Source organism: Odocoileus virginianus, chromosome 16 (genome assembly GCF_023699985.2).
Source record: "Odocoileus virginianus isolate 20LAN1187 ecotype Illinois chromosome 16, Ovbor_1.2, whole genome shotgun sequence".
Lineage (NCBI taxonomy): Eukaryota > Metazoa > Chordata > Mammalia > Artiodactyla > Cervidae > Odocoileus > Odocoileus virginianus.
In genome coordinates, this window is record NC_069689.1 from 9,275,685 (window position 1) to 9,292,215 (window position 16,531).

General features: G+C 50.3%; 1 protein-coding gene across 3 annotated transcripts in view; it reads right to left on the bottom strand.

Moving 5' to 3' along the window:
- The window catches only part of TRAF3 (TNF receptor associated factor 3), a 120,052-nt gene that overhangs the window by 28,206 nt on the left and 75,315 nt on the right, over positions 1 to 16,531 (bottom strand). For all 3 annotated transcript variants that reach the window (XM_070477784.1, XM_070477782.1, XM_070477783.1), the window contains exons 3-4: positions 4,327 to 4,572; positions 2,830 to 2,881 (exon numbers count right to left, since the gene is read on the bottom strand). In XM_070477784.1, the coding sequence (XP_070333885.1) occupies positions 2,830 to 2,881; positions 4,327 to 4,571 (297 nt within the window). In that variant the 5' untranslated portion in view covers position 4,572. The remainder of the gene's footprint in view (positions 1 to 2,829; positions 2,882 to 4,326; positions 4,573 to 16,531) is intronic.

Genomic DNA, 16,531 nt, shown 5'->3' on the forward strand with positions numbered 1-16,531 from the left:
GATAGCTATTTTAGAGGATTAAGATTTCTTAATCTCCACATGCTGCTACTTTAGACAAGGCAAAACCACTCTAAAAAGTCATGAGCACATCCCTGAAGAGGGCTCAGAAAGCACTAAGGGCCGTTTTAACGTCTAAGTGAGAATGAAGGAGCCATCCCCCTCAAGAGACACAGTTTACATGATACAACCTTAACTACCAGCTTTTAATGGATAAACCCAAAGAAAGCAAATTATACTGAACAACTGAAGATCACTGGAGCATCCAAACGTTTTAGATGGACTCTGACATTCTCAAGACAAGCCCACACCAGGACCGAGTTCACACTTGGATCCTGGATACTCCCAGGCTCCAGCCTTGCTGGGAGTGGAAGCTCCCGTGGAGGAACGGGGCAGTGGGGGCGGGCGCTACAGGTCGAGGCCTTGCTAGATCCTTGCTGGGGGAACAGAGAAACAACCAGAAAAGACAATGAGCTGCAGGCAGTTTGTGCAACATTTATCTTGGTTCCTGCTCTGAAAGCTGTATCACTTGTAACTAACTCATTTTTCACCAAAAAGAAGGCATTAGCTTGCTATTTAAGAAACTTTTAAAAACATGTTGCAAAGATATAGTTAATCCAACAATGAAAATGTTCTCCTTTGAAAATGAAAACCTTCCGTTAATTTTCTTTTTCCCTTAGAAAACAAGTACTCTCCCTCCTTCTAACAATACAAGTTACACCATCCAAGTACTCAGGCACTTCTAAGAAACTCCCACGCACTAATGCTCTGTAACAGCAGAAAACCAGAGAGCTCAACAGACCTTTCTTGACTTCACAAGCAAAGAAATAGAATCAACAGCTGCTAAGAGTTAAAAATAAATTAATCTGGAACCAAATCTAATCTTAGGTAAACATGACTTTTTTTTAAAAGGCCATAATTTAAGATGTTGAGTCAACAGAACAGGTATTTTTAACCAGTAAGAAATCGTGTGATCACAGAAAGTGATCCTTCTGTGCCATTAAGTTTCTTTTCTCTTCTTTGGGCCGCCCCTCACGGCTTGTGGGATCTTAGTTCTCTGACCAGGGACTGAACCCGGGTCCATGTCCGCAGAAGCACGGAGCCTTAACTGCTGGATCACCAGGGAATTCCCTAAGTTTCTTAAATCACTTGAGTTTAACTTTGGTCCCCTAGCGGCTCAGATGGTAAAGAATCTGCCTGCAGTGCAGAAGACCCGAGTTGGATCTCTGGGCTGGGAAGACCCCCTGGAGAGGGGAATGGCAATCCACTCCAGTGCTCTTGCCTGGAGACCTCCACAGACAGAGGAGCCTGGTGGGCTGCAGTCCATGGGGTCACAAAGAGTCGGACACAACTGAGTGCCCAACACAACTTCATAACTTAAGGAGGAGAAAACACGGATTGAAAACATAAGAACAGTAGAAGCACAGAACTTCAGGGCTGAGAAAGAGCTCGCACCACTTTACAGATGGGGAAGTGGAGGCCCTGGGGCAGTGCCAACCTCAGTGACCTGCCCAGCCGCTGAGGTCAGTCTCCCACGGCCCAACCAGACCGACAGCGCCCCATGAGGATTCCTGGCTTATTCAGTCTCACTCACGATTCTTCATCAAATTCCAGAATTGTTTTTCAGCTATCAATGCCACTGAAAAATGGGGATAACAACTCTGAATGATGAAACGAGGCACTAAAAAGTTGATCTCAGCCTGTCGTTTCAACCTCCGCTCTCAGTCACATTGGTTTGCTGTTATTTAGTTGCTCAGCTGTGTCTGACTCTTGTGACCCCATGGACTGTAGCCCACCAGGCTCCTTTGTCCATAGGCACTTCCCAGGCCAAGGATACCAGGGTGGGTTGCCATTTCCTCCTCCACGGGGTCTTCCTGACCCAAGGATCGAAACCACTTCTCCTGTACTGGCAGGGGGGTGCTTCACCACTGAGCTACTGGGGCAGCTTGTCCCATTGGTTAGATACACACCAACAGGTTGCTGTGCTAAGACAAGGGGTAGAGCTCGTGACCTGTGTTTCTTCCAAACAATCCCCTCCCTACTGCTGGGCAGGTAAATGCTGAGGAGGCACAGGTATGCGAATTTCAGACAATTCTGTCTCTGACCTGTTTGGAGCAGGTGACGCTGGGGCCCACCCTGGCAGCCCTCGGGCCCCCATCACCAGCAAGCCCCACGCTCACCAGTGCCGCTGGACAGCAAAGGCCACGGGAAAGCCCGAGTGAGAACTTCACTGTACAATTTAATGGTTAGGTTCATTACTCAGAATATCAGAACCACACATTTTTATTGATCTTTTAAGTACTTCAAGAACGAGTGGTTTCAAACGAGAAGTGTGCCCAGGAGGGCTTGGCAAGATGCAGAGGACCACACAGTCGGTGAGAAGGGCCCGGGCCCCTGGGTGCTGGGCTGCAGGGCCCTCGCGAGCTCTGAGGCACCCTCGGCCACGCAGGGGAGGGGAGGGCTGAAAGCACACGTGTCTAATGACTTCGAGATGCTGTGTGGAGGCAGGGGGAGAGCACACTCGATGGGGCCCGCAGACCAGCGCCGTCAGGAGGCTGAGAGCAGCCATCTGGGGGGAGGGCCCGAGGTGACGGCGCACATCCCCCACCGGGGCCTTGGAAGGCGAAATCGTGACCGACCCGGGGAGCAGCCGGGCCCGGGGGCTGAAGCGCAGGCCCAGCGTGTTTGCTGGGTGTGTCAGGGTGCTCAACCCTGCTCCGCCAGCAGTCAGAGCCAAGGAAACTCAAGAGCCAGCATGCGAGACGCAAGCCTCAGGGCAGGCACCCCCAGCGCAACACGGTGACCAAACAGCTTATGAAAAACCAGGAATACCTTGTCTTTGATGATGACTTCTTGACAAGCAGTACATTTCGGGCTGGAGGAGCTGAGGGGAGAGACACAGTAAATGTGTTAGAGGGCGAGCACCTTCTCTGGGAGCACTGGGAACGCTTTGGGGTTGTGTCTGCTGTGCAGAGCTCGGCGCAGCTTCAGAATGCCAGGATGAGTTTGGCTTAAATAGGGTCTAAATGGGAGAAAAGGGCTAAGATTCTTTTTTAGTAGTGATTTTTCATAAGGAAGTTTTTTAGAAGAACGGCTTAGATCAGTCCCTTTTGGAAAGTCCCTTTCAATTAAAAGTGAAATTTCATTTCAGAAACCAAAAGCAGCTCCCCGCGGAGGTGCTCTACGGCGTGAGTGTCCCCAGCTCCCAGGAGGGCCTCTGAACAGTGCTGGATCCACAGGCTGTCTCCTTCACAGCTGCTGAAAAGCTGATGGGAGTTCCACGGACTTGAGTCCTGTGGGAATCGAAAGCTGAGCCTGTCTCCAGAGACCACGAGTCTCCTACATGATTCTTGTCCCCCAACTCAGGACACGAGCCACTGCTCCCTAGCTGCCCTTTTTTGGACTTGATTCGTTCACCCCCATCCTGTGCTGGAAACCACCTCCGAGAGATTAAAAATAAAAAACTAATTTTGAGTGCTCCTTCCTTCCAGGGCCCCCGCCCTCAACAGCCTGAGGGCACCTGGCGTCCAGGCCTGGGGGCACCCTGGAGGCTCCAGGACCAGCAGGCAAGTGGGCAGGGGGACCCGAATAACAGGCTTTAAAATGACAGCTCGCTCATCCAGACTTCACCAGCATGAAGCCTGGAGCCTGTGCTCACCTGTTTTAATCATTGGACTCATGAGTTCAGAGTCCTTAGGCGCCGCTCCGCCGTGGGCGGGATCCCCTGACACCTGCCAAATGCGGAGCAGGAGGAGCGCCAGGAGCAGAGGAGGACACTAAAAGAGACCCTGTCCCAGCCTGCCCCGGCCCACAGGGGCCGCCCCGCAGGGAGAGCGGGCGCCCTGGGGCTGGGCGCCGTCACGAAGCTCGTTCCAGAGCTGAGTCCTCAGTCTGGGGGAACAAGACGTGAGCTCAGCCGCACGTCCCCAGAGGGGGCCTGGGGAGGGAGGCTGCCTTCCGGCTCCCGCCCGCCAGCGGGGCCCAGGCTGAGCACGGTGCCCAGCACCCCGCCGGGCAAGAGCTGTGGGATGAACCCGCTCACTCTGCTGTACAACCCCAGCCTCCCTGACGCAGGGGGTTTGAGTGGCGTCAGTTCACGAGGACAGGCCTGCAAGGGCGGCTGCAGCTCCTTGACACTCAGCTCCAGGGCGTCCTGTCCTTACCGAGGCCCTGCCCCCCACATCCCGAGCCCCTTGCACACCCCCATCCTCGCCCCGAAGGGCACCACCATCGGTGGTGGACGGGGTGGCTCCTCCCCAGAACGTGAGCGCCTCCAGCAAAATGGGGCCCCAGGGGAGAGGCCTGGCGCCCTGAGTCTGCGGCACCCACCTGAGCAGGGCGCCCATGCAGGTCTCACAGAAGCGGTGCCCGCACTCGGTCTGCTTGGGGCTGCAAAGCACCAGGCGGCACTTCTCACACTTGTACTTGTCCTCCACGGCCTTCACGAAGCGCTCCTTGTAGCCGCCCTGCTCGGGGGCCAGTGCGGCCGGCCCGGCTCCGCGCTCCGCGTGCAGCTTCAGCGGGGGGTTGGCGGGCAGGGCACCGGCCGCGTCCAGCTTCTTACTGGGCTCCATCCTAGGAGAAGGGGGTCCATCAGAGCGGGGACGCCGGGCGGTGGGGCCGAGGCTCCCTGCGGGCCTCCCACCCCAGCACCCAGGTCCCCACCCGGGGACCTGCTGCGAGGTGCAGACTGCATTGTTAAGGCTCTTTCATTTAAAATGCAGATGAGGCTCTGCATCACTTCACATTCTACAGACCATTCTGATGGTGCGGCTCCTGCCACCCAGCCGCCACCTCCCCTGGGCGGGCTGCCCAGCCCCGTTCTCGAGCCCGCCCCGCAGCCTCGGAGGCCGCCCTGGGTGTGCGGGACCCAGTGCCTGGGACTGGATGCCGGCGGGGACTCTGGGACTGGCCAACCACACGGTGATGCGTGTCTGGTCCCCACCTTCGAGGCCCCGTCCTGGCAAAGTAGGAGGTGCCTGGAGACACAACGGAGCTCCATTCAAAACTCACCGGTCTCTCAAGACCAGCTGTGCTCCTGCTCAATCCATCTATTTCTGCTACTGACACAAATCAGGGCCAAATGCCTTCTCCTTATGAGGTGCTAGGCATCCACCCACCCACCCCCCGGCCCCCCTCAGCCCAAGGCCCCCGGCCAGCTAGGCCGGGCCGGACGCGGGTTCTGCAGGAATGGGGCACACTGCACCCCTGGGCCCAGGGCACCTGGGTGGGCCGGGGGCAGAGGCCACGCTGCCCGAGCCTCACTCCTCAGGTCACCTCTTCCCACCCCTGTACAGGGCCGAAGGGAGGCGTACCCACTGCCGGGACGTGCAGGAACCACACAGGAGGCAGTGCCCATGACAGGCACATGACCCGTGTTCCAGCCACACGGGGGTTACTTTTAACAAAACACACACTACTGTGCAAAGCGCGGGAGCCTCCTGTGACGTCTATTTTGTGACACCAAAAAAAAAAAAAAAAAGATTTCAAAGTGACCCAAAAAGACCAGCAACCCTTTGCTCACCAATTCACTGATCAGAATCCTGTTTGTCAAGATGCTAAGTAGGAAGGTGCCTGTCTGGGAAACGGGTCAACCAGGAGTCGGTCTGCTGCCACGGGTCCCCCGCCCTGCCCTCCTGCAAATGCTGACCCCAGCTCCGCCGCCCTCCTCTCCACACGCCTCCCGCCTTCTCACAGAACCCACCCTGGTCAGCCCACTCACTGCCCACCCCCTGCGGTCCACCCTCCCAAGACTGCTGCCTATGGTTTATTTATTGCCTCACTCCCTGAGGTAGGGCATGGGTTTGGATCTGCTTTGTTGAACAAACCCTGGGCACCTGGAATCACTGGGGCCCGAGGTAAAAGGTTCTCATTACACATCTGCTGAGTTAACAGAGGGAAAGGTGAGGTCTGGGCCACTCACAGCAAACTGTATTTCTGTGAAGCCAGAAAAAAGAAAGAAAAACTTCAGTTTTCAGAACTGATCTCATAGCTTCATGCCTTGAAAACCTTTGCTTAGATCAGACGCTACTTGCAACTGTGGTTTAGTATTTTATTCTATAATGCCTGAGGAACGTGTGTTCCGTAGATAAACAGTTCTCAGTGAGACACGTTTGACTCTTTGGTTGTGAATTCCTATTTCAAATATGAGACAACTCAGGATGAAGCTAATGACGAACAATAACTGTTGGTTTACCTATAACTAGGTAGAGGTCACATGTCCTCTGTACAGACAAGTGAAGAACACAGGTTTGGATCCTTGGTTTTTACAGGCTGCTTAAGACAAGTGAACAGTATGAAAAGGCAAAATGATAGGATACTGAAAGATGAACTCCCCAGGTCGGTAGGTGCCCAATATGCTACTGGAGATCAGTAAAGAAATTACTCCAGAAATGAAGAGATGGAGCCAAAGCAAAAACAACAAACAGTTGTGGATGTGACTGGTGATAGAAGCAAGGTCCGATGCTGTAAAGAGCAATATTGCATAGGAACCTGGAATGTTAGGTCCATGACTCAAGGCAAATTCAAAGTGGTCAAACAGGAGATGGCAAGAGTGAACGTCGACATTCTAGGAATCAGCAAACTGAAATGGACTGGAATGGGTGAATTTAATTCAGATGACCATTATATCTACTACCGTGGGCAGGAATCCCTTAAAAGAAATGGAGTAGCCATCATGGTCAACAAAAGAGTCTGAAATGCAGTACTTGGATGCAATCTCAAAAACGACAGAATGATCTCTCTTCGTTTCCAAGGCAAACCATTCAATATCACAATAATCCAAGCCTATGCACCAATCAATAACGCTGAAGAAGCTGAAGTTGAATGGTTCGATGAAGACCTACAAGACCTTTTAGAACTAACACCTAAAAAAGATGTCCTTTTCATTATAGGGGCCCGGAATGCAAAAGTAGAAAGTCAAGACACACTTGGAGTAACAGGCAAATTTGGCCTTGGAGTACAGAATGAAGCAGGGCAAAGGCTCATTGAGTCTTGCCAAGAGAGCACACTGGTCATAGCAAACACCCTCTTCCAACAACACAAGAGAAGACTCTACACATGGACATCACCAGATGGTCAACACTGAAATCAGATTGATTATGTTCTTTGCAGCCAAAGATGGAGAAGCTCTATACAGTCAGCAAAAACAAGACCGGGAGCTGACTCTCAGATCATGAACTCCTTATTGCCAAATTCAGACTTAAATTGAAAAAAGCAGGGAAAACCACTAGACCATTCAGGTATGACCTAAATCAAATCCCTTATGACTATACAGTGGAAGTGAGAAATAGATTTAAGGGACTAGATCTGATAGACAGAGAGCCTGATGAACTATGGACAGAGGTCCGTGACACTGTACAGGAGACAGGGATCAAGACCATCCCCATGGAAAAGAAATGCAAAAAAGCAAAATGGCTGTCTGAGGAGGCCTTAAAAATAGCTGTGAAAAGAAGAAAAGCAAAAAGCAAAGGAGAAAAGGAAAGCTATTCCCATTTGATTGCAGCGTCCCAAAGAATAGCCAGGAGAGATAAGAAAGCCTTCCTCAGCGATCAATGCAAAGAAATAGAGGAAAACAACAGAATGGGAAAGACAACAGATCTCTTCAAGAAAATTAGAGATACCAAGGTAACATTTCATGCAAAGATGGGTTCGATAAAGGACAGAAATGGTATGGACCTAACAGAAGCAGAAGATATTAAGAGGAGGTGGCAAGAATACACAGACGAACTATACTAAAAAGATCTTCACGACCCAGATAATCACAATGGTGTGATCACTCACCTAGAGCCAGACATCCTAGAATGTGAAGTCAAGTGGGCCTTAGAAAGCATCACCACGAACAAAGCTAGTGGAGGTGATGGAATTCCAGTTGAGCTATTTCAAATCCTGAAAGATGATGCTGTGAAAGTGCTGGACTCAATATGCTAGCAAATTTGGAAAACTCAGCAGGGGCCACAGGACTGGAAATAGTCACTTTTCATTCCAATCCCAAAGAAAGGCAATGCCAAAGAATGTTCAAGCTACTGCACAATTGCACTCATCTCACATGCTAGCAAAGTAATGCTCAAAATTCTCCAAGCCAGGCTTCAACAGTATGTGAACCATGAACTTCCAGATGTTCAAGCTGGTTTTAGAAAAGGCAGAGGAACCAGAGATCAAATTGTCAACATCCACTGGATCACTGAAAAAACAAGAGAGTTCCAGAAAAACATATATTTCTATTTTATTGACTACGCCAAAGTCTTTGACTGTGTGGATCACAATAAACTGTGGGAAATTCTGAAAGAGATGGGAATACCAGACCACCTGACCTGCCTCTTGAAAAACCTGTATGCAGGTCAGGAAGCAACAGTTAGAACTGGACATGGAAAAACAGACTGGTTCCAGATAGGAAAAGGAGTATGTCAAGGCTGTATATTGTCACCCTGCTTATTTAACTTTTATGCAGAGTACATCATGAGAAACACTGGGCTGGAAGAAGCACAAGCTGGAATCAAGAAATATCAATAACCTCAGATATGCAGATGACACCACCCTTATGGCAGAAAGTGAAAAGGAACTAAAAAGCCTTTTGATGAAAGTGAAAGAGGAGAGTGAAAAAGTTAGCTTAAAGCTCAACATTCAGAAAACTAAGATCATGGCATCTGGTCCTATCACTTCATGGCAAATAGATGGGGAAACAGTGGAAACAGTGTCAGACTTTATTTTTTTGGGCTCCAAAATCACTGCAGATGGTGACTGCAGCCATGAAATTAAAAGACGTTTACTCCTTGGAAGGAACGTTATGACCAACCTAGATAGCATATTATAAAGCAGAGACATTACTTTGCCAACAAAGGCCCGTCTAGTCAAGGCTATGGTTTTTCCAGTGGTCATGTATGGATGTGAGAGTTGGACTGTGAAGAAAGCTGAGCACGGAAGAATTGACGCTTTTGAACTGTGGTGTTGGAGAAGACTCTTGAGAGTCCCTTGGACTGCAAGGAGATCCAACCAGTCCATCCTAAAGGAGATCAGTCCTGGGTGTTCATTGGAAGGACTGATGCTGAAGCTGAAACTCCAATACTTTGGCCACCTGATGCCAAGAGTTGACTTGGAAAAGACTCTGATGCTGGGAGGAACTGGGGGCAGGAGGAGAGAGGGACGACCGAGAATGAGATGGCTGGATGGCATCACTGACTTGATGGACATGAGTTTGAGTAAACTCCGGGAGTTGGTGATGGACAGGGAGGCCTGGCGTGCTGCGATTCATGGAGTCACAAAGAGTTAGGCACGACTGAGCGACTGAACTGAACTGAAGACAAGTGCACACACGCCCAGAATCACAAGCACATGAGGAGAAGCTCCTTGCAGCCTGTCCTGAAAGGCAGAGTGCAGGCCTGTCAGGACTCCCCTGGAATGTGGGGTGCTGACCGGGCACCTGTGCCACACACCCTAAGGGCCCCTCAAAACCCTGCCCAGGGCCCCCCCCACCACATGCACGGCCCATTCCTGAGCTGAGCTGCTGGCTGGGTAACGAGCTTCCAGGGATGGAGGGGAAAGAATGCGCCTGCGCAGCACAGACGGGAAAAGCATCGGCCCTCCTTGAATATTCGCAAGTGAGGTCAGAGGAGACAATCTGAACACGACGTCCAGAAGAGGCAAATCCCAGAGCCCCAGAGCAGGTTCTCAGTCGGCAGGGGTGGGAGGAGTGGGCACCTACTAATGGGAATCAGGCTTCCTGGGTGACTGCACATTCTGTGTAGAGACTAAAAACCAGTGAACCGTACGCTTTAAAGGGGGCGGACTCTATGGTATGTGAATAACATTTCAATTTAAAATCTAAACAAAGAACATTTCAAAGTAAGTGTTTAAGCCAGTTCCATTTAGGTTTGGTTAATGTGTGACGTTGTAAGAAGTGGCTGTGCCCTATGCTGGGGAAGGGCCTCGGGAAGATTTCTCTGTAAGAGCACACGCTCGCAGAGAAGACCAGGGGGCCCAGGGGCAGACGCTCTGCTGGTATCCGTGCGAGCGTGCAAACACCCAGAATCAGCACACGCACGTGGAGGGAACGCGTCTCCTCCTTCCTCCACACAAACCACGCTGCGTGTGCAACACATGCAGACTAGCCTACGGCTCTGCTGTCAGCACCAGCAACGCATCCCGGGCATTTCTCCACAGTGGCCTGTAAATAGGCACCGCATCACGGGGGAGGGCCACACGGCACTCCACGTGGGGTTCCCCAGTGCTGCTCACGGACAGCGAGGCTGGTTTCAGCTGATGCTATACATGACCTGCAGAGAACACTCCTGAACGCGTCTCTGCACTGAGCCAAGGACACAGAAACACGGCTGCTGGGTCAAAGATCACGTCAGTTTTAAAATACACCGTTATTCGGTTGTTAAAGTCATGTCCGACTCCTTGTGACCCCATGAACTGCAGCATGCCAGGCTCCCCTGTCCTTCACTATCTCCCTGAGTTTGCTCAGACTTATGTCCATATACAATCACTGCCCAGTATCTTTCTAAAAAGGTTGTCCATTGGATACTTCCTCCAGTGGTTAGTAAACTGTTAAACAAACATTGTTTTAGAGGACAACAGCCGGTTCTGCTCCAACGCTGAAGCTCTGACTTTATTTCGGCCTCAGCCGTGTTTTCTGGAGGCCCTGCTGGCCGTGTGTGGGCAAGTCTCAGCTTCTCCCACGGGTGCTCGTGTCCTGAAGAGCCGCCGGCAGGCGCGGCCAGACCATGCAGGACGGCACACCACTGGCCTCCCACCGGGCGGGAGAGGCCTCGGGTGAGCGGCTCTGCGGGGGCTGTCGGACCAACCGCGTCTCATCCCAGTAGGTACCTGGGGACCTCCAGCATACACGGCACTGTGCCTCGCCTGTCAGGGCGAGCGGGTGAGGGGACTGCCCCCGCCCCTCGGGAGCTCTGCGGGAGTCACGAGGAAGGCGGGCACTCGGGGGTCAGCGGGGGTGACAGCGGCAGGAGCGAGCAGCACCCCGAGAGCTCGCAGAGGCTGCAGACCCTCAGACTGGGAGGCCTGCACCCTGTGCTGGGGAGACGGGCTTCCTGAGCGGGGCCTGGGGCAGGACGATCCCAGTTCTGGTGGGGGAAAAGGCAGAGACACACAGACCAGCACGGCTGGGTGGGTGTGGCGGGCGGCCAGGTCCTGGGGGCTCTGGGCAGGGTCGGACAGGCAGGAGCTGGGAGTGGCCTGGGTGGGAAGGCAGGCCTGGTGCTCCTGCCCTGAGGCAGGTCCTCAGGCACAGCTTTCATCCTTGAAGCCTCAGTTTTTCCCTTCCCGTGAAAAGCAGATGGCGCCCCTAATTCTCTGGCATTTTCAGGCATCACTGAGGTATTACATGCAGGATCCCTCTGCAAACTGCAGCACTACACCCAGAAGACACACTCTCCTCCCGCCGGGTTGGGGAGTCCACAGGGATCAGCTCCTTCCTCACTCTGGACAGCTTAAAGCCTTGTCAAAAAGCCCTTGCTCAGCAATTAGGCAAGAAAAAAAAGAAACAAACAGCTTCCAGACTGGAAAGAAGAAGTAAAACTATTTCCATTTTCAGATGACATAATCCTGTGCATAGGACATACTAAGGAACCAACTAAAAACAAGCTGAACTAATAAACTTGCTCAGTAAAGCTGCAGGATATAATAGCTCAGTCAGTCAGCTGTGTCCGACTCTTTGAGACCCCGTGGGCCGCAGCACACCAGGATTCCCTGTCCGTCACCATCTCCCGGAGCTTGATATCAACATATAAAGTCCAGCTGCATTTCTATACACTAGCAGTGAACAATTCAAAAATGAAATTGAGAAAGCAATCCGATTATAAGAGTATCAAAAATAAATATATTCTGAAAATGACAGAACACTGCTTCTTACCCTAAGCGGAAAGCTTCCATGCTTGCGGACTGGAACCCTCAATGTGGCTCAGGTGGCCCTGCTACTCAGCCTGACCTACAAACCCGTCCCGACCCACACTGAGTCCTAGCTGGGGCTTTTCTTGCAGAAATTAATAAGCTGAACCTAAAATTCACATTGAAATATGAGGGACTCAGAATAGACAAAACAATCCTGAAAAAGAACCAAGTCGGAAGACTCACACTTCCTTATTTCAAAACTTACTACAGATGAATCAGGATACTGTAGTAGTGGTAAGAAGGACAGACAGACAGTCAATGAAGCAGAACCAAGAGTCCAGACAGAAATGCTCACATTTATGGCCAGCTGGTTTCGGACAAGGGCGCCAAGACCATCGCTGGGGAAGGGGCAGGGTGTGCTCGGGCCGGCAAGCTCGCGGTTGCCACGGAACGGAGTGGGCTGTACCCTGGCGCGTCTCTTCACGGCTCTGGCAGGCCATGCTGGCGGCCACTGTCCAACACCTGCAGGCCACCTGCCTCCTCCTTCCCAGCTGGTCAACTCAGTACAACGCCGGTACACAAGGGCCACTTCACGGACAGCAGCGGGGTGGGCTCTAAGTCCTCCCTGGCTGACACCCTTCTCTGTCTTTCAAGAAAATGTACTGTGTGTACCAGATACATAAAAACGATTCTGTGCAATATTCACACAAGGTTAAGAATACAGCATCAACAAAGCCCCAGAACCCAGCACCCACATGACAGTCACCATCGCCCCGTGCCCCCCACCTCAGCCATCCCCTGCCTCGCTCCAAAAGCCAACGTCAGCCTCAACTCTGTACTTATCTTTGTACTCACTCTTACTATCACACATTTTTCTTCTTAAACAAAACATTTTCGCCTCTTTTTAACCTCATAAAAATGATAAACCATATGCAGTCCTCTGCCATCAGGGTCATATCAGTGTTACGCCACGTGTGCTGTGTGTAGTAGACATGCTTCATTCATTTTTACTACAATATAATATTCCACAGTGTACCTATCTTTTTATCACACTGCCTGTATTTTCTGCTAGTATGGACACTCTGTTGTGAACATCCTAGAGCATCTGTCCTGGGGAACTTTCTCTAGGGTATACACTCGAGATCACAGGACTAGGTTTAAGCAACTGTAGCCTGCGGGTCATATATGGTCAGTAGCCTGTTTCTGCTAGGCTCTCAAGCTTAACACGCTTTTTACGTTCTTAAAGAGTCAAACGAACAAATGAAACAAAGGCAAGTATGTGACAAGACCTTAAACATTGCCCACAAAGCCTGGAATATTTACCACTTCAGCCTTTAGAGAAGAATTTGCCAACTGCTGCCCTGAACTCCACATCTAGAGTTCACAGGAACGGCTGGTCTGCAGGGTGTAGGCACAGCCAGTTCACAAGCTTTGCTAACCCACCCTCTCACCAACACTGGGCATCATTAGACAGCTTAATTTCCACCAATCTAGCAGGTATGGGGGTCCCTTTTCTTCCTTACTCTGATAATTAAATAGGTTTAGCATATTTTCATATGCTCACTGGCCACTTGTGCTTTTCCTTCTGTTGAAATGCCTGTGTCTGAATTTTTTAATTGGGTTATTGGTCTTTTAAAATATTGATTTGTAGGGGTGATTCATATGTTCTGACTGCTACTTTTGTTAGTTATATGTATATGTTTTCCCCTTAGGTTGTGGCTTCACTTTAACTTTCTGCATTTTAATGAAGTGAAGTTCTTAATTTTAATGTAGTCAAATGTATCCTTTTAAAGAATATCTTTATCTGTACCTCTTGGCCTTTTAAAAATATTCAGATGAGCTTACGGGTGATGCTGATGGAAAAGGACAACCTAATATATAGGGAACCAAACAAAAGCAGTTCTACTTCTATCACAGAATCATTTCCAAAAAAAGGATATTCTGCTCAAATAACGAGCCACCAGCTATGCTGACTAGACTCACATTACTCAAGGGAAATATTCTACCTAAACAAGAGCTTGTTTAAGAAATTACATGGACCCCAAGAAGGGCCCAGTGGGCAAGCCCACGCCCTGCTCTATTGGTGAGATGGCCGATGTGGGCCTCAGCTGGCCCACAGTCCTCCCTGGGCCAGGACTGGTGGATGAATGGACCCTCCCAGGTTTACTGGTCCCAGACTCCACCAAGGATCAAGGTCACTATAAGAAGCCAGTTCTGATTTAAAGCATACAAATCACCTAACCACCTCCTAAAACAACTAAGACAATAGGATGATATCTTTAAGTCTTAAGACAATTATCCACCGACTGTGTCCTGAGGAAAAGGAAGTTTTTGGATTTAGGGAGACCATCACTGGAGGCAAATTTTCCACAACCAGCCCAGAGGTAGATGGTAGTGAGAGTGAGCACTGCTAAAGCTGGATGCCCGTGGGTGTGTCACCCTCGTGTGACCTGTCACACAAGGTCAGGCAGAACCACCAAAGTGAATCTACTTCAGGTGCCCTCCCATCTCTGTAGCAGGGGGGATGAAAACCACAAGATCACCAAAGGAAATAAAACGCCTATCTGCAGGACTAAAGTTTTCAAAGGCAACAAGGGAGGACACAAATATTAATGAAAATTTATCTCTCATACTGTTCACCATTGAAAGCCAACTTAACTCCTTTCTGAAATCAGGTAGGGTGGACATAAATGAGGGAAATTCAAAATTGGCCGCCAGGTTAAGAACAGACGTTGAGTGATGTCAGTGAAGACGGCTGAGTACATAACTCTAAAAGTCCATCCTTCAATAAAAGCAAGAAGACAGATGGCGAGATCTGTCAGAAACAACCTGTGTGGAACTCTAAAAACTAAACAGAAAGCTTATAGCAATCAGAGGGATGCTTAATCAACAGAAACCTGCTGTATCTCGGTGAGGACAGTGAGCTCTGCCACGCTTTCCCTAGCCCTGGCTCCCTCCCCAGGAGGCAGGGGCCTGAAGACAGAGCCTGCAGTCCCAGCACGGGACTGGCTGGAGGCTGGGGGCGGGCGGAGGGGAGCATGCGGGGACTGGCTGGAGGCTGGGGGCGGGCGGAGGGGAGAATGCTGGGACTGGCTGGAGGCTGGGGGCGGGCGGAGGGGAGCATGCAGGGACGGGCTGGAGGCTGGGGGCGGGCGGAGGGGAGCACGCGGGGACTGGCTGGAGGCTGGGGCGGGCGGAGGGGAGCATGCTGGGACTGGCTGGAGGCTGGGGGCGGGCGGAGGGGAGCATGCGGGGACTGGCTGGAGGCTGGGGGCGGGCGGAGGGGAGCAGACTCACGTGCAAAGTTTCAGGAGCAGTTACCACCTCTCTGGTGGCCCCCCAGAAGACCTGCTCCAACGGCTTGACCTCAGTAGGCTCAGGACTCTCCCAGCGCTGAGGCAGCCACAGTGGGGCTGGGGTGCTGTCCTAAAAACACTCACAGGCAAATGGATGAGGCACTGCTGCCTGGGCCAACCAGTAAGAGAAGAAAACGAGAGACAAACCAAAAGACTGACAGGAAATGCTGGGAAACGAGGGCTCTGGAGAGCTCCACGTGTTACCGGGATCCCTGAAGGCCATGCACATGCTCCGGGCTGTGTGCACGCTCAGGAGAGTTCCGAGAAGACCCTGAACTCTCACCTCCAGCTGACCTTCAGGTTCTGTACAAGCAGGAAGTGATGCTAAGCCAAACTTGTCAACTGCCTGGCTGGGTGCTCAAAACATACCCTGACACTCACACATACCCTGGATGAAGAAATTCAGAGATAATTCTGGTTCCAGGCACTTAAGAAAATCTCTGTGTGATTCTTAGCTGACTACTACACTGGTGGAACAGAGACTTCAGTGACTGCACGTGATAAAGAATACGGACTTTACAAAATCAGCTCAAAAGAGTCATTTATGCAAACAGTAACTAAAACAAGTGGCAAGAAACACTGGGGAGAAGCTCATTTCCATATTTGCCATATTGTAATATTCAAAATGTCCGTTTTCAACAAAAAAATTGTAAGTCGGGCAAGAAATAAGGAAGCATGGCCCATATACAGGGAAAAAAAAAAAAGCAAGTAATAGAAACTGTCTAGGAGGAAACCCAGACATTAGACTTAAAATTGTACACGCATTCAAAGACATAAAGGGAACCATGTCCAAAAAAGTAAAAGAAACCATCTGAGCAATATCTCATGAAATAGAAAATATCAATAAAAATCAATAAAGTTTAAAAAGAACCAAACAGAGATCCTGGAGTGAAAAAGCACAATAATGGAAAAGAAAAATTCAATAAAGGGGCTCAACAGAAGAACTGAGTAGACAGAAGAAAGAATTAGAGAACTTGAAGACAGGTCAATTGAGATTTGAAGACAAGACAATTGAGTTTATCCAGTCTAAGTAACAGAAGGAAAAAATAATAAATGCAAAGAGCTTGGAGACTTATGGGGCACTATCAATCATACCAACATATACATTATTCTGGGAGTCCCAGAAAGGAGAGGAGGGAGACAAAAAGGTGAAAAGAATATTTTAAAAGGTAATGGACAAGGATTTCCTATTTCTGATGAAAAATATTAATTTGCACATTTAGGAAACTCAACAAACTCTGTGTAGGTTAAACTCAAAGAGATCTATACTAATACACATTATCATTGAACTGCTGGAAGAAAGAAGGAAATTTTTGAAAGCAGCAAGA